Source organism: Rousettus aegyptiacus, unplaced genomic scaffold, assembly GCF_014176215.1.
Source record: "Rousettus aegyptiacus isolate mRouAeg1 unplaced genomic scaffold, mRouAeg1.p scaffold_m13_p_17, whole genome shotgun sequence".
Lineage (NCBI taxonomy): Eukaryota > Metazoa > Chordata > Mammalia > Chiroptera > Pteropodidae > Rousettus > Rousettus aegyptiacus.
This window is the reverse complement of record NW_023416292.1, coordinates 24,306,432-24,327,669: the sequence shown is the minus strand read 5'-3', so window position 1 is coordinate 24,327,669 and position 21,238 is coordinate 24,306,432. Positions and strand designations below refer to the sequence as shown.

The following is a 21,238-nucleotide window of genomic DNA, read 5'->3' as shown; positions in this document are numbered from 1 at the left end:
GTTTCCCAAGTCCACGTCACTGTCAGGGTTCCCGCTGTTTTCCTGTGACCCTCCCCCCGTTCTTTCTGTCCCTGTGGTCTCCGGCGTTAAGGGCTCACGGCTTTCACTGCCGGGAGGGGTCTCAGAAGCGCGCTCCTGGGCACTCAAATTCCAGCCCCTTCCCCAAGCGAGACAGAGGCGTCCGAGGCAGCGGGGAGGGCAGGCGGGAGCGAGGGGGCAGGCGCGTGTCAGGGAGGGGCGCTGCCATCACCCCTGTTTTGGAGACCAGGGCCACACGTGGACCTTACGGCAGCTGGAGGAGGCCCGGTGAGCCTGAGGCGCCCTGGCTGGCTGATGACGGAGCCTGGGACACCGTCACAGAAAGCCACCAGGCTGAGGCCACTGCTCCCTTGCCCATGGGCCACGTGGAAAACGCCCAACTGTCCCTGGGATAGTTACGCCCTAGCTGTGGCCCCGAGAGCTGGGGCAGGAGATGCCTGATCACAGGAGCAGTAGCCGGCAGCGCGCCTACAAGCGGAGTCTCGCTGGCAGCCCGGCGACTGCGGACTCAGACAGACAGGGATGAAGCTCTCAGCGAGCAGAGGCCCCCACGAGGCCCCCACAGCCACCCAGGGGTGGCTGCTGGTGCCCCCCACGGCCGAGCCCAGCACCAAGGCTTTCCAGGTCGGGGGCTGGGAGATCTCTGCACACGGACACAGAGCCCACGCACAGCAAGCCTGATTGTGAGCCCGCCTGCCCCGGCGGCGGCTCGGCCTTGGCCTCGGGCCCCTGAAGCTCTCCGCCCGGTGCCTTCCTCCCCATGGGCGCGTCAGAGACCACGAGCCCGGGTTTCAAGGCTCTTCTGCCATTTCTCCTGTTTTATAATCACTTTTTGGTAATTATTTTTGTTGTTCAGAACCACATGGTGAGTCTAAGAATTTAATAATTTAAAAAGTAATTTTGAAGATTATCACTCTTTAACCGTTGCTTCTACATACAACGAATTCTAGCAAGAGCATAAGTCCCTGGTCACCTTCCATCTCGCCCCACAGATTCACTGCAGAACCTAAAATACTGGACACTTAATTGTCCACACGCGGACCTCCCTGATGGAAAGAAACTCGTCCGGTGCCAGGACCGAGGCTTCTTCGGGTCGACGCGCACCACGCCCCGTGTTTCATCACAGAGACTCCAGAGGACGGGGCAGGTCCCCCCGCGCCCCCGCAGGGTCGCTCCTGCCTAACGGGGGCAGCCGTGCGGTGCCGGCCCAACTGCAGGTGGAGGAAGGCCCAGGCCGCGGGGCAAGAGCCCCTCCGGAGGGCGTCGCCCCCGCTCCGGGGCAGGCCGGGCGAGGGCCTCGTGTCCCGGAGCAGCCTCAGCAACGAGGAGGCAGGACGGAGGGCCGAGGGCGGGACAGGAGGGGAGGACAGGATGGAGAAAGAAAAGGACGGACAGGATCTGGGACACGGAAAGATGCTGACGCGTGAAAAAAAAAACAAAACAAAAAAAAAACAAAACAAAGAAAACGGTCCTTTTACCTTCCTCGGGGGGCAAAGGAACATGAAATGCTATGAGAAAGCAAACGAGAATGGAAGTGAACCACGAAAAGTCAAATGGAGAGTCAAAATAAAAGTCACATCGAGCTGGAAAACGAACAGTCATGGCCCAAACCAGGGCTGACCATGAGTGCCCCCCCGGCCCCTCGCAGACCCCCAGGACCAGCACTGGGGCCGGCGGCGAGGGCCAACGGCAACTTCCGGACGAGTGCACGGCGACACCGCGGGCTCCATGGAGCCGGCTGCGGGTGGCACCAGGGGCCTCTGGGCCCCAAGCCTTGTTCTGCTGAACACCTCGAATCCCCACGCACAGGCCCTCGGCACAGAGCCCCACGCGGAGGTCGAGGCCACCGCCATTCGCAGTGCCCGCCCGCCCAGGGGGACGCTGCTCCAGGCAGCTGCTGGGCCCCCCGACGAAGGCTGGGGCTGGCGCGGTCGCCTGTCCCTCAGAGGGCCTGCGGGGCTGTGGCCCCACCCCGCCGCTGTCCCCATGGACTCACTGCTCTGGGAGGAGCTCCTGGGCTTCCCGATGTATCTGAGGAGGGGGTTCCGCTTCCTGTCCTCCAAGGCGTCCTTGTCCTTCTTGGAATTGCTGCTCTGCTGAGGTAAGAGAACCAGGCTTAGAGCTGTCCCGACACCCAGGCCGCTGGCCACTCTGCCCCTGCTCCGAAGGGCCCTGCCCGTCCCGACGGGGGCGTGAGCTTCCGGCCGGGACGTGGAGGGACGGAGAAGGCTGCTCTCCAAGGCCACGGTGGTGGGCAGCCAGACTGCCATGGGAGGCCCCTCCCGGCCGGGCTGGGGTGGGGGCCGCGCCCAGGGAAGAGGCTCTCTGGGGTGGCCCTGTCACCTTCTTGGTCTTCGGGAAGAAGGGGAGCCACTTGTCCTTGTCAGGGGCGGACGGGGCCTTCTCGGCTGTGCTGGACGGCCGTGCCTCTCGGAGCCGGATGCCAGCGTGGCTCATGTAGGCGTTGAGGGCCAAGGCCATGGTGGTGCTGGAAGACAGGGCAGGCGCTGACCCAGAGCTTAGCCACGTGCCCGTTAGCCTGTGCCCCACGGCCACCCAGCAGGCGGGACGGGGTGGCATGGGCAGGGTGCTCAGAGCAAGGCCTGGAGCAGTGTGTGTGGGTGGCCGTGGGCAGAGGCAGGCTGGGGGTCTCGGCTGCGTGACCCGGGGGGCTGTGTCCTTTCTGAGCAGTTCTCGGGGCCGGGGTGGGGCTCAGGGGAGAACACATGGGACCCTGAAACAGAAGCGCAGCAGCTGTGGGCGCGCCTGCAGGACGGGGGGCGGGGGGGGGGGTGGCAAGGAAAGGGGAGAGACGCCAACCTGCCTCTGCCAAGGTGAGGGCCCCGCCCCTCCCACCCCAAGCGTGAGCAGCAGACGGAGAGCCGCCAGGGGGCCCCAGCTGCCAGGCACCAGCGGGCAGGGCTCCGGGCTGACGCTCAGGCCCTCGGTCTGGCAGACAGAGCGTCCACTGCGGGCCCGGCCCTGGCTCCTCTCCGCTGAGACCCTTCTCCGCCTGTCCCCGTCACGTGCTGCGCCCAGAGGACCCAGGCTCATCTCAACAGCGGCTGCTGACAAACAGCCCCATCCACGGGCTGCGAAAACTGGCCCTGTGCGCCCAGGGGGTGGCGCGGGACGGCGGGGGCCGGGGCCGGGGCCAGTGCGGGCGGGCGAGGGGTGTGGGGGGATGGCTCCGTCCCAGGCAGTGACCCCGAGCCTCAGGGCCTCGTGACTGGGTCGTGCGGTGGTGGCACCTGGGGGCGGCGTGGGGCAGAGGGCGACCCCGCCGTGCTGGGGACCCCGTGACGGGCAGAGGTGGGGGGTCGGCGCCCGGCCCCGGTCCTGCCCCTGCGGAGCGCAGCAGTCGCTCACCTCCTGTCCTCCTCGTACTTGGACCTGGAAGCAAAGAGAGCGGGTGACGCAGGGGCTGCAGCCGGGCGCGGGGGGCCCGTCCCCGGAGCGGGCGGGACGGCGGGGCTCAGGGCTCCGGCCGCCCCGGCAGCCCCGTCAGCTACCACACCAGCCAGACCAGGCCCCTCGAGCTGAAGGAGGGGGAGGTGGCAGGGCCAGCCTCGGGAGCCAAGCCGGATGGCTCCCGCTGAGCCGCCTGGAGCTGGAGGCGCCCGAGGCCCGACCTGAGGGGGCCACCTGGCCGGCGCTCACCCGGCTGCCCTCACGCCCACCCGCGGCAGCCGTCCGGCCCGTGGGCCGAGACCCACACGCGGCTGCTTCACCCAGGAGCCCGCGATGGGCGCCCACGCCTGTCACTGCGCTGCGCTGGTCCGTGGCACCCGGGCCTTGGCGTGGGCGCAGCCGGGCTTTGCCGCCCCCTCGACTGCCAAGGGGTCGCGGGGCCGCGCGCAAAGCGCCCTCCCTGTGCGGCTCGGCGGCCCCTGACGCAAGCCCCTTCCCAGATGCCACCGCCAGCTCAGACCCCCAGCCCCGTGTCCAGGCGCCACCCCGAGCCCAGACCGGAGGCGGCGGCCTCCGGCAGGACCGCGCCCGTCCCCGTCCCCGTCCCCGTCCGAACGGCAGTGCCGCTCCTTTTGCAGCTCAGGTCAAAGAACCTCGTTTGCTCCGCCGTCAACAGATCGAGACCCGGTACTCGCGCACGGCCCCGGCCTCCACAGTGCTCCCGACCTGCTCCCTGGCGCCCGGGGCCACTGGGCACCCCTCGCCCACACCGGGTCCCGGAGCTCGGACGGCTCCACTCGGGACGGTGCAGCCCGGAGTCCCTGCCCTGCCCGCTGGCCCTCCGGGGCCCCCGCCGCCCCTCGGACTCCAGCACTTCCTCACTCTGCGTGGCCGCACACGCCGAGGGCAGCCCCATTCCCCCTGGCTGTTCCCTCTGCCCGGGGCGCCCTTCCCCAACGTCCTCACGGACGCCCCCCTCTTTAGGAGCGCCGCACCCCGCCCGGCAGCGCCCGGCCCCCGCGTGCTCCAGGACTTCCTTCTCTGTCAGCCACCACTTCCTCTTCCCGCCACAGCTCGAGCTCCGCGAGGAGCGGGCCGGGGGCATAGTAGGGCCTCTGGAAATGCCCGCTGCACTGGCAAAGCAGCATCAGTGGGGCCTAGTCCAACTTTTGCTGTTTAACAGATAAGACGGCTCGACCGAGGTCACACAGCTACTGTGCGAGCAGCAGTGCTGGGGGCAGGACCTGCTTCTGAGCCTGTGTCCCCACGGCCACCTCTGGGGCCGCGACACCAGAGGGCGAGACTGGGAGGGAGTGACCTGGCAGCCGTGCCGGAGGCTCCTCCCCTCCCACAGCCAGCCAGCCCTGTGCCCCTCGGGAGGGGCTGCACCCACTGGGGCGGCAGCCCAGCTCGCGGCTCATCAGACACTGGGGACTGGGAGGCGGGCCGAGCAGAGCGCCTTGGCATGGCAGTCAGAGCCTCCTGCACCTGCCAGGAGCCCCGGGCCCTTAACGCCACCTCCCCCCCTCCCCCGACCCTGAGACAGCCGCAGCGGGGTGGGGTGGAGGAGGCCCGGGTGGGGGGTGCAGGGGGGAGGTGTCGGCCTGGCAGTGTGTGCGGCTGTAAGGGGCCCAGACTCACAGAATGTCTCCCAGGGCGTCCAGCTGCCTCTCGGCGACTTGGCGCTCTCGGCCTGGGTCCCCGTCCAGCTCCAGCAGGTCATTCTCCCCATACAGGCTGCCCAGGCCCAGGGTGCGCCGCGTCCTGAGCGGGAGACGCAGATGAGTGTGCACGAGCGCGTGGCAGCCACATGCCCATGCGGGGGAGGGGAGGGGCGGGGCGGGCCACCTGTAGTCCTGCATCTGCTCCTGGATCTCAGGCATGGCCGCCTCCTGGGCCTCGGAGAGGGCGGCCCGGACGTCCTCGCCACTCCGCAGGCGCGACTCTGCCGGGAGCGAGGACAGGGACAGAGGCCGTGCTGGCTGAGCCATCCCAGCCCCACGGGAGGGGGCGCCAGCTCTCGGCCCGTTAGCCAAAAGAAGCGGAGGCCTGGATCTAGCAGGACGCTTGCGAATTCACACCTGGGGTCCTGACGTTTAAGGCCCCAGGCGAGAACGGAAGCATCGGAGTGTCCACACCCATGAAGTGGGGAGCACAGGCGCCCGTTGGGGGCTGCGTGCAGACGCTGCCGAGACAGCCGAGGGCGGCCTCCGAGAGGGCTGCGTCCCAGGGCCTGCGCCCGGGCCCTCCATGGAGCCCGGGCCCCACCAGCGCCGGGGCCAGGGCTGCACACAGCCGAGGCCGCGCTCCCGGCAGGCGGGGCGCCCTCTCTGCTCGCCTCTTCCCTGTGCCCACGAGCTCCCTGGCCTGATGCCTGTGGTATCACCTCCCTCAGCTCCTCTGCTGGTGGCCATCGGCATCGGCCGAGGAACTTACAGAAACAACAGAATCCCGGCCCTGCAGGTGGGGTGCACGAGACCCTGGCTTCTATATTTTTACCCCAAGCAGCCCTGGTGACTGGCCAGGCTGAGGAATCCCCCATCACCCTGTGTCCTCTCTGGACACACGACCCGGCCGAGGCCCAGACGGGCCACGTGGAAGGTCAGCAGAAGCGAGCCCAGGCCGGCTCAGCACGCCGTGTCCCCCTGTGACAAGCTGACCCGGCAGTGAGGGGCGCGTCCCCGCGGTGTCAGCTCTGGGGGCAGCGTCCCTCTGCCCGCGGGGCTCAGCCGCCTCCCGGGCGCCCAGGACGAGGTGGGCCCCAGAGGAGATGGGCTGACCCGCGAAGCAACTTACCGATCTCAGCCTGCAGCGACGGGGGGACCCTCACTCTCAGAGGCTGAAAGGCAGAGCGGGGCAGAGGCGGCGAGGTCGCACCCGGGGCGCGGCCGCACTCTGCCCTCACGCCTCCCCTCCTTCGCCCAGCCCCCCACCACCTGGCACCCGCGGCGCCGAGGCTGGGGTGAGAAGCGGGCTCGGAGGCGGCGGGCGCCACGTCCCGTTACCCCCAGGCCCGCGGGCTGCAAACACCGCATGGCTCCCTCGGCCGCAGGGAGCCCCTGGGAAAGCGACTCCCGGGGAAAAGCGGCCGGTCCCTGCACTTCAGTGAGCACCAGCAGCTGGAGCTGACGGGGCGACTGGAGCTCCACCCTCCCTCACCCAAGACCCACTTAGGAGCAAAGGTGCGCCTCTCGAAGAAAAACGGTTCATCTCACGACCTCCTTAGCTCTAGTGGGTTACTGACACCGTCAGGCCGTCCTGGGGTTGGTTTAGTCGACGAGGTGAGAGAGCCCCGGGCAGGGGCTGGCCTTTGTGGGCACAAGTGCTGCTGCCGAGGACCCCTGCCGCGCTTGGGAGCCCGCCCGGACGTGGCTCACCCGCCCCCTCTCCGGGGACCCTGCCTGGGGCCGCCAGAGCCCGACTGGCTCACTGGTCCACACATCGGGGCTCTGGCCGGGGTGGGGGGAGGGTCACTGGGATTTGGTGCCATCTCCCCTGGAGCATCTCGGAGCGGCAGTGTGCATCCTGCCTCAGCGCCTGGCACGAAGGTGAGTCTGGGGGGACCATGCTAGACCAGAACCCGGGGTCCCAGCCTCTCAGCCCGCAGCCCCCTGAGAGCCCGTCTGCCTGGACGTCTCACTCTGTTCTCCCTCTGCCTCCAAGTGGCCCAACGAGGACGACGCGACTGTGACCCGACCGGGCCTGCCTCACCGCATTCTTCTCTAGGAAGATGGTCCAGATGTCCTTCCCCAGGCTTCGAGAGTCCTTGGGGTGTGTCTGCTGATAAACCTCTACACACAAGTAAAAGAGCTGGGGGGAGAGAGGGTGGGTCAGAGCTCCGGCCCTCAGCCAGGGGGCAATCAGCAGCGTCTGGAGACACCTGGGGAGCTGTCCCGGGCACCTGTGGGTGGAGCCCCGGGACACGGCTAAACTTCCTGTACCACACGGCGCGGCCCCTACAGCCAGCGTCCCACGGCGGAGGTGGCGCCCAGGCTGGGGCTGGCCAAGGGGCCCGCCTGTGCCCGTGGGGTGCGGGGACCCCCGCAGGCAGCACGCCCCGGCTCGGGGCCCGGCCACGCTTGCGCGTCGTGCCCTGTACTTGCGCACGGACGGCGTTCCGGGGTCACGCTCTTATCTCTGTCACCAGCGTCCCGGCTCCATCCGGCAACACTGCCCAGGCCCGGGGACCCCCGACACGGCCGTTCAGCGAGCATGAGCACGCGGCCGCGGAGCCGCTTCCAACTGTGCCCCAGAGAGGGGGCCCGCAGCCCCGCCTGGGGCGGGAGGCGGGCTCCGAGGACACGGCCTCCGCCTCTCGCCCTCGGCCCCTCCCTGCCCAGGCCCCTCGCGGCCCTCGGCCCTGCTGGCCGCGTCCTCCGCACACCTCCTCGCGGCTCCCCTGTCTGCCACCGTCATTCCCGTCCGGCTCCCCCGAGCCAGCCGCGCTTCCCCGCTGCTCCTGTGAGGCGCCCCCCACATGGCCCCCCCGTTCTATCCTGTGTCCCGAGGCGCCTAGCGGGGCCCGTGGGCCCGAGGCAGCGGCGGGCCAAGCACCAGCGGGCGCTCGGGGCAGGCGGACGCCGCCGACGCACCAGGGGCCCGGGGTCCGCCTGCGAGAAGAGGTAGCGCAGGAACACCCCCAGGTGGGCCGGCCGCGACTTCAGCCTCTCGAGGTCCTGGAAGACGGCGTCGCTCTGGAAGGGAGACGGACGCGGCGGCTCGGAGGCTGTCGGCCCCTGGGGCGTCCGGGCCACGGCTTCCTCCCCACGCCCCCCCAGCCACTGGCCGCCAAGCTGCTTCGCGCCGCGAGCAGCTGGTGCCACCGAAGGGCGAGGAAGAGAAGAGCAGGAACCGCTACCTCGCTGTTGAGACAGCCCGGGTCGTAGTCCTCCTCTGGGCCGATGATCAAGGGTTTTGCGTTCTGATCGACGCCCTGGGGGGAGAGCGGGGTGCAGACAGGAGAGGCTGGAGGACGGCAGAGCCGCCCCCTCAGGGCCGCGTGCGCAGCGACACTGCACAGAGCCGCACGCGCCGGGCAGGCGCGGGCTCCCAGCCCCCGTCTCAGGGGACAGACGACCACTGCCACCTGCAGGAAGTGACTGGCGGGCGGCCCAGCAGCCTGGCCGCAGGGCCCTGGGCAGCGAGAGAACGCGCTCGCTTCCTGTTTGCACAAGAACCGGGAGGGGGTGCCAGCCGGCAGGGTGAGGACCCGGGGCGCCTGCCGGGATGGGGGCCCCGTGTTCTCGGCACAGCCCCCGCCTGAACTCACCCTCCAAGTCCCGGCGGCCACAGCCTACTGTGCGGGCCGGCCGGGGGCCCCACGCTCCGTCTCGGCATGGGGGGACGCAGCTGCCCCTTCCCGGGCGCAGCCCTGGAGCCCGTCTCGCGCCAGCCGGGCTTCTCCCCGCCCCGAGCCAGCGTGCACGACCTCGCCCCGAGCCCCGCCCCGCCCCGCCCCCTCCAGCTCCCGTGCCCGCCACGGCTTGGCACCAACCCCGTCTCTCTCCGCTGCCCCTGCCCTCACCGCCAGCGATGCCCAGCAGGGGTCCAGTCGGGGCCCTCTCCCGGCCCCCTAGGTGGCTCACGCCGCCCCTGTCCAGGCCCGAGACGCCCTCCAGACACGCTCTCCCCTGTGCTCCTCACTTGCTTTGTTCTCCTGGGAGTTTACAGAGTCCGGGCCCCAAATCTCCGGGTCACAGAACGCGAGACCCAGAGGGTGCCCCAGGGAGCTGAGGCTGGCGCGCGCCGACGCGGGAGCGCGCTGTGCCGGTCTGGCTACGCAGACGCACGCCGAACCCCGTGCTGCCCGAGCCCTCTGGGGGCCCGGGGACCCCGGGGGGGGGGGCAGCGCTCCTCAACTCTGAAAGCACTAGGTTGCTTGTTTGGGGAACGACGTTTTCTTTAAGTCTTTATAAATGTGTAATTTTTTTTCATTACAAAAGCAGAATGTGCTTACTTTAAAAAGAAAAAATCAAGCATGGAAGGATCGTGACGGAAAGTGAGAGTCCCCCAGGGCCCCGCCCCTGTTGCTGACAGCGCTGGGGACAGTGCAGGCCCCGCGCTCTTCCTAACGGGGGTGTGCCGAGACGCTGGACATGCCCGGGACTCACCCTCATCGCCCCAAAACGGGAACTTAAATAGTTTCAGAAGATGAAGATTCGGGAGGGTAAAAGGACTTCACCCCTACTGAGCCCAGCCACCTACCTGAAAACTGCCCCTCGGGGCGGGACGTGCCTGAGCTCTCTCGGGACCCGAACTTGGGCCAGGGGTGCTGCCCCGCGGGGCCAGGAGCACACTGTCCCACGGGGGCGCCGTAGGAGCGAGCCGCATCCCTCAGCCCCTACCTGCCCGGCTCTCACGGGCCCGGCGCAGACCCTGACGCCTGCGCCCCTTCCCGACCGTGAGGACAGGGTGGGATGCCCCCGAGGACCCAGCGCAGCAGCTGCTGCCCGGGCGCTCCTGCGCGCAGGCCCGCCCCCCGCTGCCCCCCGAGAGCTGCGTGGCCGGCGCGGGCCGGCGGCGGCCCTGGGGCAGGGGGGCACGAGCTCCCCTGCGGCAGACGTGAGGGTAAGAAGTGCGTCGGCACTCGGGGACAGCGCGCAGGTCTCGGAGCACAGGGGCTCCGTGTCCCCCTCCCAGTGACCCCGCGGGGGGCGGGGACCCAGCCTCTCCCAGCAGCTCTTCTCAGGCCTCCACGAGGCTTCCCGGGCCGCCCAGCGCAGAGCCCGAGGCCCCAGAGCAGAGCGGGGCGCAGGCCACAGGCGGGACGGTCCAGGGGCCGAGCCACTGTTCTCTAAACTACGGTGCCAAAGGTTTGGTGTCGGAAAAGGACTGTCAGGGAAAGAGAAAGCTGGGAACCAGCATCCTGGGGAAACACTGAGGCCGCCTTCCCCGCATCACACAGGCGCCAGGGGAAAGCCCGGCTCTCTGCTCCTGGGACGTCGCTCCCCGGGGAGGCCAGGCTCCCCGCCCCGGCCCGTGCTCCTCCAGGTGTGGGTCCACCTGGGCACAGGCCTGGTTCTGGAAAGGGGGCAGGCGGTCTGGACCACTCACCTGGTCACCGGGTACGTCCAGGCCTGGCCACTTGTGCTGGGCTACCCTGGCCGTGGTCACAGGGGAGGTCCGAGGGCTGTCCAGCCCAGGGTCTGATGGCACTGAGCCCCGATTCACCAGAGACTAGAGGACAGAGCGCTCCATGAGCGGGGAGCCCTCCCAGAAGCCGCCGCGGGAAGACAGCGGCCAGCGCAGGCCTGGCGTCAGCGCGCTCGGCCCCGCCCCTTAGGCCGAGGCCGCAGCGGCGACATGGCCACTCCCCGGCTCTGTGTGCCACACTCGGGGGAAAGGACCGGCAGGTTTGCCCCCCTGCCTCGGGAACCCCTCTGAGCAGAGTGGCTGCGGCCCGTGGGGCCGGGACTGCGGGGAGGCGCAGGCAGGCCGGAGGCCGCGGAGCAGCGGGCGGGCTGCAGGGCGGCCGGCGCCGGAGAAGGGGCGCTGCGCACTCACGTCCGCGCGGCTGGCCTCTGCCGCACCCACCTCGCCGACGGAAGGCATGCGTTCTGTCCCGGAGTCCAAGCCACCGTCCCCGCCCTGCGACCCCAGAGCAGGCAGGCCTGGGAGGGAACCATTCGCACCATGAGGCCAGGAGAGGCCGCCCCGCCCGCCGGTCCCCACGTGCCATTGCTCCTGCACCCCACGACCCCTCGGTGGGACGCTCTAGCCTGCCCCTCACCTCCTCCCGCCCGCGCCCTGCGCTCGCCACCTCCTGAGCTCAGACTCCACAGCTCCGCCTGGCCCCTCGGCCCCGGCTCGCCGTCTCCTCGGCCACACATTTCTCTGGCTCTGAGGCCACAGTGGCCCCTCGGCATCCAGTCTTTCACTGGCACTTAGCCCGGGGCCCCCGGCCACACGCTCCTGCAGAGCGACCTGCGCCCGCCCCCCACGCTGGGGCTGCCCCCTCACGGTGCTTCCTGCCCCTGAGTCTGCCTCGTGGAGAGGGGACAAGAGGCCTGGAGCAGGACGTGCCAGAGAGAAAGCGGGGCTGGGGGCGCTCACCTTCTGACGCTCTCAGGCTGGGGTCATCACGGAGCGGAAGTACGTCCTGGAAAGACAGACACAGGGATGGGCAAAGCCATTACCCTGACCGGTCTCCTCCCCCTGACCAACCCATCGGCCTCCGCAGACAGCATCTGCTTACGACCAGCGGCCTCTGCTGTTTCACTGTGCAGGTTTGAGGGGACAGTGACCCCTAATGGTGGACAGGGAGCGTCACCACGAGGCGGAGTCTAAAGGCTCGCTGGAGCCACAGGCCTGACGGGCAGCCGGTGGGACAGGGAAGGAGCTTCCTGACACGGGCAGGAGAAGCTCAGGCGGGTGACTCAGGGCACGTGGACCCTGAGGGCGCTGGCCTGGGGCCAGGACCGGCCGGCCTGGGGCCAGCCCCGACGGGCCCCAGCCCCGAGGCCACAGGGCCTCCCGCCGCAGAGCCAGGGCCCCAGAGGCACGGCGGACACGCCCCTGGCGACCCAGCCAGGCGGAGCGTCTGGGCTTCCACCCGACGAAGCATGGCACGGCCCTGCGGGCGGGCACGCCCCAGCCCTCACAGCAGCCCTGCCGTGCCCCGCACATGAGGGAGGGGGCCACCTCCCCAGGGGTTAAGTCACTGCTGAGATCAACCGCGTGACACTGAAAACTCCTTCAGAAAACAGAACTGAAGTCGATTCCCAGACTTTTTTGACCTGGATGCTCTAAAAAAGAATCATCCTCAGATAACTCCTTTTGGCAAATGACATTTGCGGAGACCTTAAAGCTCACAGGAAGTAACTTCCCGAGGGGAGGACTAGGGCCTGCGGGACGTGAGTGACACCGCTGAGAGCCAGCGCCCGGATGGGACAGAGGGCTGTCCCCGCCCTGGGGCCCCCCACGACATGCGCGTGGCAGCCGCTCCGAACCCCTCGACGCCCGGGCTCGCTTTCCTCAGCTGGCTCCAGGGAGAACCTGTCTCTCTTTGGGGCAGGTGGTGGAGGAGCTGCCAGGCGGACACAGGGATGCGGGCATCGAGTGGGGGGCGGGGGGCGGGAGCCGAGTCCTGTGCAGGCGGCGGCACCCGGGCGCCCGGCAGTGGGGCTCAACCTCACGGTGCTGACCTGCCTCTTGGTAAGACACTGAGTGCCCACCCGCTCGGCCGCGGGCCTGCCTGCCTCCGGAAGCTTCGCCCCGCGCTCCCGGGGCCGCGCCCACCGCCACTCACCAGCCCGCCGGCCCCCTGCTGGATCTTCTGCTGCAGCTGGGCGACCCGCCGCCGCGCACCCTCGATCTGCTCCTCCCGCTGGCTGCCGGGGTTCTGGCTCTGCGCCTCGCAGATGCGCTGGGGGCAGGCGGGGGTCCGTCAGGTGACCCCCCAACCATGGGGAGAGATGGGGTCTCCGCCTCCCAGGAGGAGCACATCATTCCACCCCCATTTAGGAGCAAAACAAGGTGGAAATGGTGAGAAGCGGATGCGGGAGGCAATTGAGAAGGGACGTGGCCACGAGCCCCCTGCCCCCGGTCTGCCCTGACCCTTTGGTGCCTGTCCAGGCCGGCACACGGAGAAGTGCCAGAGACCCTTGCACGTGGCGAGGACCGTCTGGGACGAGGGCAGAGGTGCGGGCTGGGAGGCCACCAGCCCTGTTCTGGGCCTAAGCTGGGCTGGGGACAACCTGCTGACCCCACATGCCTCAGGTCACATGGGGGCAACAGCACCAGCCTCCTGGGGTGGCTGTGGGGTCTGAGCAGGCTCATATGGCAAAATGCCCAGCGGGCCGTGGTGCCTGGTGCGCAGTTACAGGCTGGGCGTGGGGCAGCCACACGCCCCACTGCAGGAGGCTGCTTGGGTAACCAGGGACTTGGGGTGCGTGTTCTCCAAGCCGCCTGGCACCCTCTGGCAGCGACGCCCCCCGTCCTTCCCCCTCCGTGCCGGGCACGCCCCCATCCTCTGTCCCCGTGGCGGGTGTCGGCCAAGAGCCTGCTCAACCTCCCTCCACTTTGGGACGCCAGCCCGACCTTCGACCTTCACCCCCTCCGGCTGCCCCCCTCCACCTGCAAGTGCTGAGTGTCCTGCCAGGGGGGCCCCTCGCTCTGATCCCCTGCTTTCATGGCCATGCGTTCCCAAGCAGGAGACTGCCTCCCCATCACTCAAGGGGATCCCTAGGCCCCCATGGGCTCACATGGCGTCCCTTCCTGGCCCCCCGAGTCTTCCCGCCTGGAGGGCTGCCCCGTGCGGAGAGGAGGCAGCCCCCTCCTCGAAGCGGCACGGAGCGATGACTACGGCAGGACCAGGGACTGGCACCGCGCTCTGCCCCGGGGCCCCCTCCGCGCCGGCGCCCTGGGTGACACCGCCCAGGTCCCCCCCGACGCCAGCTCCGCGCTGCGGACCCGCTCCTGCCTGCTCCGGCCCTGCCCACGGCGGTGCTCGGAGGCCTTTCCCCTGGCGGTCACAGGGGACCTTCAGCTCGGTGCCCCCCGGGTCTTGCTCCGCTGATGGCGTCGCTGCCTAGCCAGGTGCCCAAACCTGGCGCCATCTTTCACTCCTGCCCCCGACCGAGAAGCTCCACTGACCCGGCTCCGAGACACGCCCGCCGCCACCCCGACGCCCTGGCCGCTCGCTCTGCCGAGCGACGTGACCGCCGTGCCGGGCCCCGTGCCCAGGCCCGGCCACCTCTCTGCGTCCCGCCCACCCGCTGGGCCAGCATCCGCCTGCCCGCCCCCACCTCCCCCCCTTCCCCACAGCCCACAACGCCAGGTCCGACCCGCCGACTCCCCTGTCCTCGCGCTCCCCCATCTCACACGCCCGCCTCGCCGCCTGCGTCCGGTCTACGCGCCCACCGCCTGCTCTGCCCCGCCGGCCCCTGCTGGCCGGCGACAGTTCCTTAGTGGCCCTGGGCTTTCGTCTGTAAGGTTCTGCGTCGGCAGGACGCGGCCTGCAAGGCCGGGCATGCACACTGGCAGACGGCGCTGAGCGGGCACCGCTCCCCCAAGGCGGCGGCCTGTCCTCGGCGGCGACCTTACCTGTAACTCCCTCTCCTCCTGCCGCAGCATGTCCCTCAGGATCTGGGCGGCGTGCTTCTGGAACTCGGGATCCTGAGGATGGAGGACAGGACAGCGGCGACGGCTCAGCGGCCTCTCCTCCACCTGCGGCCATCGGGCAGGAGGCGGGGGTGGGGGGGGCCGGGCCGCACGCACGGCAGGGGCGCTGGGCCTCCGCGAGCCGCGTCTTCCGCCAACCCCGCCCCGGCTGCCCGCCGGGGCCTCGCACTGCTCTCTCCGGCCGCTGGGACTCGCTGGCTCCGTCCTCCGCCCAAGGGGAAGACCCCGCTCCCCCCTCCCATCTGCACCTCCACCTCCTCTGACCCCTCCCACTGCTGTCCCTGGTCCTGGTGTCTCCCTACTGGCGTCTGTCCGCTCTGGACCCCCCTCCAGATGCCGCTCCACATCTGTTCCTCCGGAAGCCTCTCCCCGCCCCCCGAGGGCCGCACCCCTGTGATGACCGGCAACAGTGTCTGCAGATGCCCCATCCCTGCCTGGGGGTGTGCACCCCATGGTCACCCCCCCCCACGGGAGGTGCCCCTCACAGGGCCTCCTCGAAGTCGTCCGCACACTCGGAGCGCCCGCTGCGGTCCGGCAGCCCGCCCGCGCGTCTGCACGGCGGGAGGACACCTGTCACTCGTCTCTGCTTACGGCACGCCCTCCGCCTACCCGGCTCTCGCCCTGGCGTGGGGGGCATTCGAGGGACAGCGGGGCGAGGGCAGGAGCAGGAGGACCTCACCTGCAGCGGTCTGGGCCCTGTGACGCGCTGTGGAGGGGGTGGCGGGGGCGGGGGCGGCGGCGGGGGCGCTGCAGGTGGGACCCGGGGAGCTCTGGCTGCGTCCTGCTGGGGCCCGGAGACGCCGGCCGAGGGTGAGGAGCCCAGGAGGGTGAGTGCGACGTAGGCACCGGCTGGGGGACAGACACGGATGGCCTGCTTGGTGGCGTTCTGTGCAGCTGTGGCCAAGCCAAAAGGAGGGTCCTCTCCCGTCCCCCTTCACCCCGCCTGTCACTCTGCAGGCGACGACCCTCACGTGCAGCGGCCCCGCCCTCTAAGTCCTGCTCGTCTCCCTGTCCAGTCTCCCTGTCCACGCACAGACCCAGCTACAGTCCACCCGCAACGACCCGGGGACGCTCCGGGGGGCGCCCCCATCAGCCCGAGCCCGCCCCTGAAGCGCCCCCGTGCGCTGCCGCCCGGCCCGCGGCAGGTGCTGGGTGCCAGCCTCGCCCCGAACCCCCGCGCCCTCGACTCTCCTCGTGCGTCGCTTCTGTTTCGTTCCCAACTGCAAACGACGCTTTTGTTTTGCTCCCCAAACAGAACACAGATGAGGAACAGCCCGTGAACAGCACGCGGGCGAGGCCCGCGCTCGGACGGCGTGACTGGGCGCGCCGAGCCGGGGCGGCAGTAAGGTGCGGACGAGCGGCTGGCAGGGAGCTGCGGCCGGGCGCGTGACAGCCCGTCGAGGCTCAGGACGCGCCGCGGCTGCTGCCGCGGCTGAGGGGGAGCCCAGGTCGACAGCCCCACCGCCTGGCCATCTGCTCCCCGACGTTTTTAGGGGTCAGCTCTCTGCCAACTCACATTTGATGAGCTTCACCACCTCCAGATGCGAGCTGTTGGTCACCATGGTGCCGTTTACCTGTTGGGGGCAAACGATGCTGAGCAATGGGGCTTGAAACCCGGGCCCGGCACAAGGTCCAGACACCGCTCCTGTGGGGCGCCACCCGACGTCCTCCAGCCGCCTCTGGTCGCCTTCTCAAGGCCACGCGGAGCATTCGCTCCTACCCGTGCCGCCCCGCGGCCTGTCTTCCCAGCCAGCCTGTGAGTCTGCGACTGAGCACGTGCGTCATCCACTCGTTTGGGCGTCTGCTCCTCCAGCCATCAGCCGGCGCTGCTGGCTGCCCCCGGGCTTCCTCGCCCTGGGAGGAGAGCTGTCCTCGCCCCGAATTTCCTAATGGCTCTGGGACTCTGCATTGCAGAAGAGTGAGCAGAATCGACTGGGCCGGCGACAGCGGGGAGGTGGCAGGACCCAGAGCCGGCGCCGCGTGCCGGCTGGCGCACCAACCCGGGACCTGGGGCACCCAGCATCTTCGGCTTCACCCTCCTTTGGTCAGCCGTGCAACGGGAATGATAAAACCTGTTCTAGAAGCTCAGCTACTTGCAAGTCGAGAAAGGCCTGGAGCGTGGAACCAGCTACTGGGGTCGCTGCCCGCCGTGCCCACCCTCCCGGCAGCGCCCGGCCCCACGCGGGGCGACAGTGCCGGGCGCGCAGGGCCGCTCACCTTGATGATCCGGTCGCCCTCCTTCACTCCGGCTTTCACGGCCGCTCCTCCTGCAAGAGGTGGGTCTGGTTAGCGGGGGTGACGGAGACGGGGTCCTGGTTCCTCCGTGGCTCCTGACCCACGTGAGGGGGCCCTGGGGGCCCACCGGGCAGAGGCCAGTGGCCTGTACGCGATGTTGCTGTTTTTACACTCCTCGGCAGGCCAAGCAAATGTGGTGTCGTCCCTGGAAATTCTGCCTGGTGGCTGAGCGCGGTGGGGACCCTTCCCAGAAACCCCAGGAACCAAGTTCTAGAGCGACCCACTCATGACCCGGGACTGCCCAGGGCTCAGAGGTGGACTCGGCGAGCACCCCCGTGGGCAGCAGGCACTGGACTCACCAGGCCGCACCGACTGCACCAGGACCACGCGGTCCCCGCTGACTGTGAAGCCAAAGCCATGCTGGTCCTTCTGGATGATGACGCAGCGCTGAACGAGACCTGGGCACAGGGGGAGACAAGGGGCGGGCGGGCGCTGTGGCCGGGTGGTGAGGGCGGGCGAGCCAGGACTGACCCGGGAGCCCCGAGTGCCTTCCTCCAGAAAAACCGGGCTGGTCCCTCCACACCGCAGGGCCACCACGCCTCCCCCAGGGGTGACTGCCCCACATAGGCCTTCGCCCCGCGGCACGGCGCAGTGGGCCTCTCTGGGCGTGCCTGCCCCTCCGGGTGCAAAGGGCAGGGCTGACACCCAACACCGCAGCCCGAGCTGTCACATCACGCCCAGTGGGCACCTGCCGACACCCTGCAGAGCGAGCAGCTCACGCCGGCCACGATGGCCAGACCTGGGGACAGGGGAAGGACAGGGGACGCCGCTGCTCACAGGTACGTCTGCGCACGAGGCAGACTGAGAGGGGAGGCTGCGTCTGCGCGCGCGGGGGACGGCGCGCGCGGGGCTGGGCGCGCCTGCTGCCCTGAGAGCTCTGGAGGTGGCGCCCAGCGGGTCTGGGCCCTGAGCGTGCCCCGCGAGGGGCACCTGGGCAGGTCTCTGAGCCGTGTGCCTCGGCCCCCTCGCTGCACGCAGGGCTGAGGCCACTCTCTGCCCGACACGAGGACGAAACGGGGCACGTCACGCGCGCGTGCACGCCGTGCCTGCGTGCGGGGCCCGGCGCTCACCTGCTGTCTCAGGGGTATCCAAGGGCTGGTGCTGGTGGGAGGGCCGCGTGCGGTCAGGCGCCGAGTCTCCCGACGACAGGCTGCTCAACCTGGAGAGACGCGGCGAACACGTCGGCCGGGGCGCCGCCCCCCACCCCGCGTCACCCGCCCGATCTGGTGGGAGACCAGCTGTGCCTACGCCACGGGCAACGCCGCCCAGAACCCTGGGCCGGCAGCCACGACCTCTACCACTCGGTGGGGGTGGGGGTGGGGGAGGGACACACAGCCCTTTGGGAGTCGAGACAAAGACAAAACCGAGAACGAGATGTGCACACACGTGCGTGCGCACACGGCGGGTCTTAAACCAGGCTGCAGCGGGGCTGACGGGGCAGCAGAGAAGACGATGCCAGAAGGAAAGAGCCAGTGAGCCCGAGGCGCCGGGCCGCGTGGGAGGGGGTGGCGGCGAGCGGCGGCGGGGAGTCTGGACGCGCAGGGGGCCGCGCGACGTGTCGAGGAGTGCCGCGAGCACTTGGCACCAACCCGTGGGGAACTGGCGACGTGCACTCTTCTAGGAAGTTGGGACACGCGCTCCCCAGAAGCCCGCCGACCTGCGGCAGCCTGGGTGACGGGGACCTGGTGTTCCGTGGCGACGTCCCCCCACCCCCACCCCTGCAGCCGGCCCGCGGCTCCGTCTCAGGAGCGACGGGGACCCCAGCTCCTCAGGGAGCACAGAGCACGAGACCACCCCCGTCCCCTGCAGTGGGCCCCGCGGGGACAGGAAGACTGTCGGCCCGACCGCCGGTCTAACCGCTGTCCCCACGCCTGTCCTGCCCACGTCTGGACTGAGCGCTACGTGGACTGCCGCCGCGGGAGCAGCAGCTGCCGTGTGGACGCTGGGCAGGGCGGCGGTGCTCACGACGGGCGACAGTGGGGACAGGCCCCAGGGTGCCCACGCGGTGACACCGGCCCGCGCCCAGAGCAGGCGGGTGGCCGGGCCTCCACGCGACAGGCCAGGTCGGGCGGTGCGGCCGAGGCTAGAGGAGAGGAGGAGCGGCTGTCGTGCTGACGGTCTGCTCGCTCACAGAGCACGGCAAGGGCGCGGGGGGCGGGGGGCGGCGGGCTGGAAGTGCCACTGTGTCCGTTTGCACCTTCTAAGTTCCGACTCGGGGGTGGGGGAAGGTGCTACCTATCCAGGTAATAAATACGACAAACAGTCATTCAACGTAAAAGCGGGGGCCCTTCTTCCCCCTCGCTCTGGCACCCCTCTAACCTGGGCAGGTGAGACTGCTTCTCACCACCCGATGTTTGCATCGGAGGGCAGGTGCTGAGGAGAGCGCGCGTGTGGGGCCAGGAGGGGAGGGACGGGGATGAGACAAGCAAACCAGAGGGGACGCCGAGCCGGCGGGTCCCAGGCGGAGACCCCACGGGGCTGCCAGGCGGGGCCGGAAACCGCCACGGGCAGGAGGGCAGGCGCAGTGAGCCGCTGACCTACCTGCCACGTGCGGCTGGAGCCCTAGAGCCCCCTGCTGTCCCCGGGCGCGGACGCCAGCCAGGTGCCGCGGGGCTGCGGGGCCGTGGGGGGGGGGTGGTGGGGACGGGGGCCCTGGGCCAGAGGCGGCGAGGGCTCTGTCCTCGTCCCGGGCTCCTGGGGCCGTGCCGCACACGCATGGTCCCCCTCACCCCTTCCCGAGCACCGACGCTGAGCCGGGCTGGCCCGGGCGCTCCCGGGGGCCCGCCCCGCGCGCTGACGGCATCGCCCTCCGTCTCTGAGTGCGTCCTCGCTTCCGGGCACCGGGAGGCGCCAGGCGCGCCGAGCCCGCTCCCTCCGCCAGACCCGGAGCCTCGGTTCTCCAGGGCCCTGGCTGCCAGGCGCTCACTGCGACGCTGTCACGGCCTCTAGGCCGACGGACAGGGCAGGACACGCGGCTGAGACGCACACTCACGCCGAAGCCTCGTCCTCCCCAAGCCCGTGGGCACCCTCCGTCCCCCAGGGCCGGAACCCCGAGCCCACAGGGCAAGACGCGCACGGGGTCATCTCCGGGGGCGCCGCACCGAGACGCTGGCAAGGACGGACTGAGCAAAGTCCACAGTGTCCCCAGGCTGTGTCCCGTGGCAGGTGCAGTCAGCACCGTCTCTCAAAGTCACTCTGAATTAATTCTCCAAGTCGCCAACTTGAAATGCACTTAGGTTTCTCTTTACATTTGTGCTTAAGCTTAGTGTTTGCTTTTCCCAGGCATCGCTGCATACTCCCACCTTTTGCAAGTGTGACAGGAGTGTCCCCACTCCTCCCGAGACCCCTCGGCCGGTGCTGGTGTCCACCGTTTCCTCTGTGAAACTGGCCAGCACGTGTCCTCCTGTCCTTGCTCCCTCACGCCTCTCACGCCCCACCTCCACTTCCTGCATCCTCGCGGGGGCTCCATCGAGCACGGCAGCTTCCGTTTCCGGTGCCCTGCCCTGCTGGAGGGCGAGGCTCCAGGGGCACCTCTCCCATGCCCTCGGGCAGTGCCTGGCACGAGCCGGCCCTCTGCAAACACAGGCTGGAAGCCGCCTCCTGGTCCTGGCCCGTCGGCACTCGACACACAGGGCAATGTCGGGTGACGTTCCTGGCGCCAAAGGTGAACACTGGGAACCAGCCTACGCAGCCCTTCTGCTGGCCCACAGTGGGCGTGTGTTGTGTCTTAAAAAATTAGTTGTTAAAATCTGAAAAGCAGGCAATTTCACATTAAAAATACAAGTTTCTGGGTTCTCCTGAAGAGGCACGTTCTGGCCCCGCTGGGCTGAGCCTCACGTGTGGCCACGGGCTGGAGCTGGGTGGTGTCGGCGCCCTCGACGGCAGGTTCCCGGGGGCTTGTCCTCGCTCCATGCCCCACAAACGCATGGATGAGGAACAGGCCTGGGACACCCCTGTTCTGATGATGACGATTAAGTCCCCACTACGCGCCAGGCCCCGCCCTGGGCGTCTGATGGGCGTCACCTCACTAGTCACCTTGAGTGCCTGGCCAGGCACCTGTTTTCCGGTGAGTGAACGGAGGGTAAGTGGAGTCAGGGCGGCACGAACTTGGCCTGGCGCGAGGTCTGTGCTCCCGACGGAAAGCATGTGCCCTGCGGCCTCACGTGGATCCAACTAGTCTGTTAGACTTTCCTGTTCTTTTTCTTATACACACATGCACATGCACATGGCATGCACACGCATAACATACACATCTCACGCACACACGCAATGCACACGGCACGATATACACACGACATACAGACTACGCACACGGTGTATGTGCGCATGGATACGGAACACGCATGACGAGCGGGCAGAGTGCAGATGAACA

At 69.2% G+C, this 21,238-nt stretch overlaps 1 protein-coding gene across 7 annotated transcripts in view; it reads right to left on the bottom strand.

The window, feature by feature from the left end:
- Positions 1-21,238, bottom strand: part of ARHGEF11 (Rho guanine nucleotide exchange factor 11) — a 47,980-nt gene that overhangs the window by 12,364 nt on the left and 14,378 nt on the right. For 3 of the 7 annotated variants that reach the window (XM_036234769.1, XM_036234771.1, XM_036234772.1), the window contains exons 2-20: positions 17,937-18,025; positions 17,166-17,264; positions 16,789-16,838; positions 16,088-16,145; positions 15,251-15,420; positions 14,494-14,565; positions 12,698-12,814; positions 11,503-11,548; positions 10,984-11,060; positions 10,504-10,626; positions 8,309-8,383; positions 8,043-8,144; positions 7,162-7,260; positions 6,247-6,289; positions 5,299-5,395; positions 5,092-5,214; positions 3,409-3,432; positions 2,383-2,527; positions 2,036-2,135 (exon numbers count right to left, since the gene is read on the bottom strand). In XM_036234769.1, the coding sequence (XP_036090662.1) occupies positions 2,036-2,135; positions 2,383-2,527; positions 3,409-3,432; positions 5,092-5,214; positions 5,299-5,395; positions 6,247-6,289; positions 7,162-7,260; positions 8,043-8,144; positions 8,309-8,383; positions 10,504-10,626; positions 10,984-11,060; positions 11,503-11,548; positions 12,698-12,814; positions 14,494-14,565; positions 15,251-15,420; positions 16,088-16,145; positions 16,789-16,838; positions 17,166-17,264; positions 17,937-18,025 (1,709 nt within the window). The remainder of the gene's footprint in view (positions 1-2,035; positions 2,136-2,382; positions 2,528-3,408; positions 3,433-5,091; positions 5,215-5,298; positions 5,396-6,246; positions 6,290-7,161; positions 7,261-8,042; positions 8,145-8,308; positions 8,384-10,503; positions 10,627-10,983; positions 11,061-11,502; positions 11,549-12,697; positions 12,815-14,493; positions 14,566-15,250; positions 15,421-16,087; positions 16,146-16,788; positions 16,839-17,165; positions 17,265-17,936; positions 18,026-21,238) is intronic. The other 4 variants (XM_036234770.1, XM_036234773.1, XM_036234774.1 and 1 more) reach the window with 4 other exon arrangements.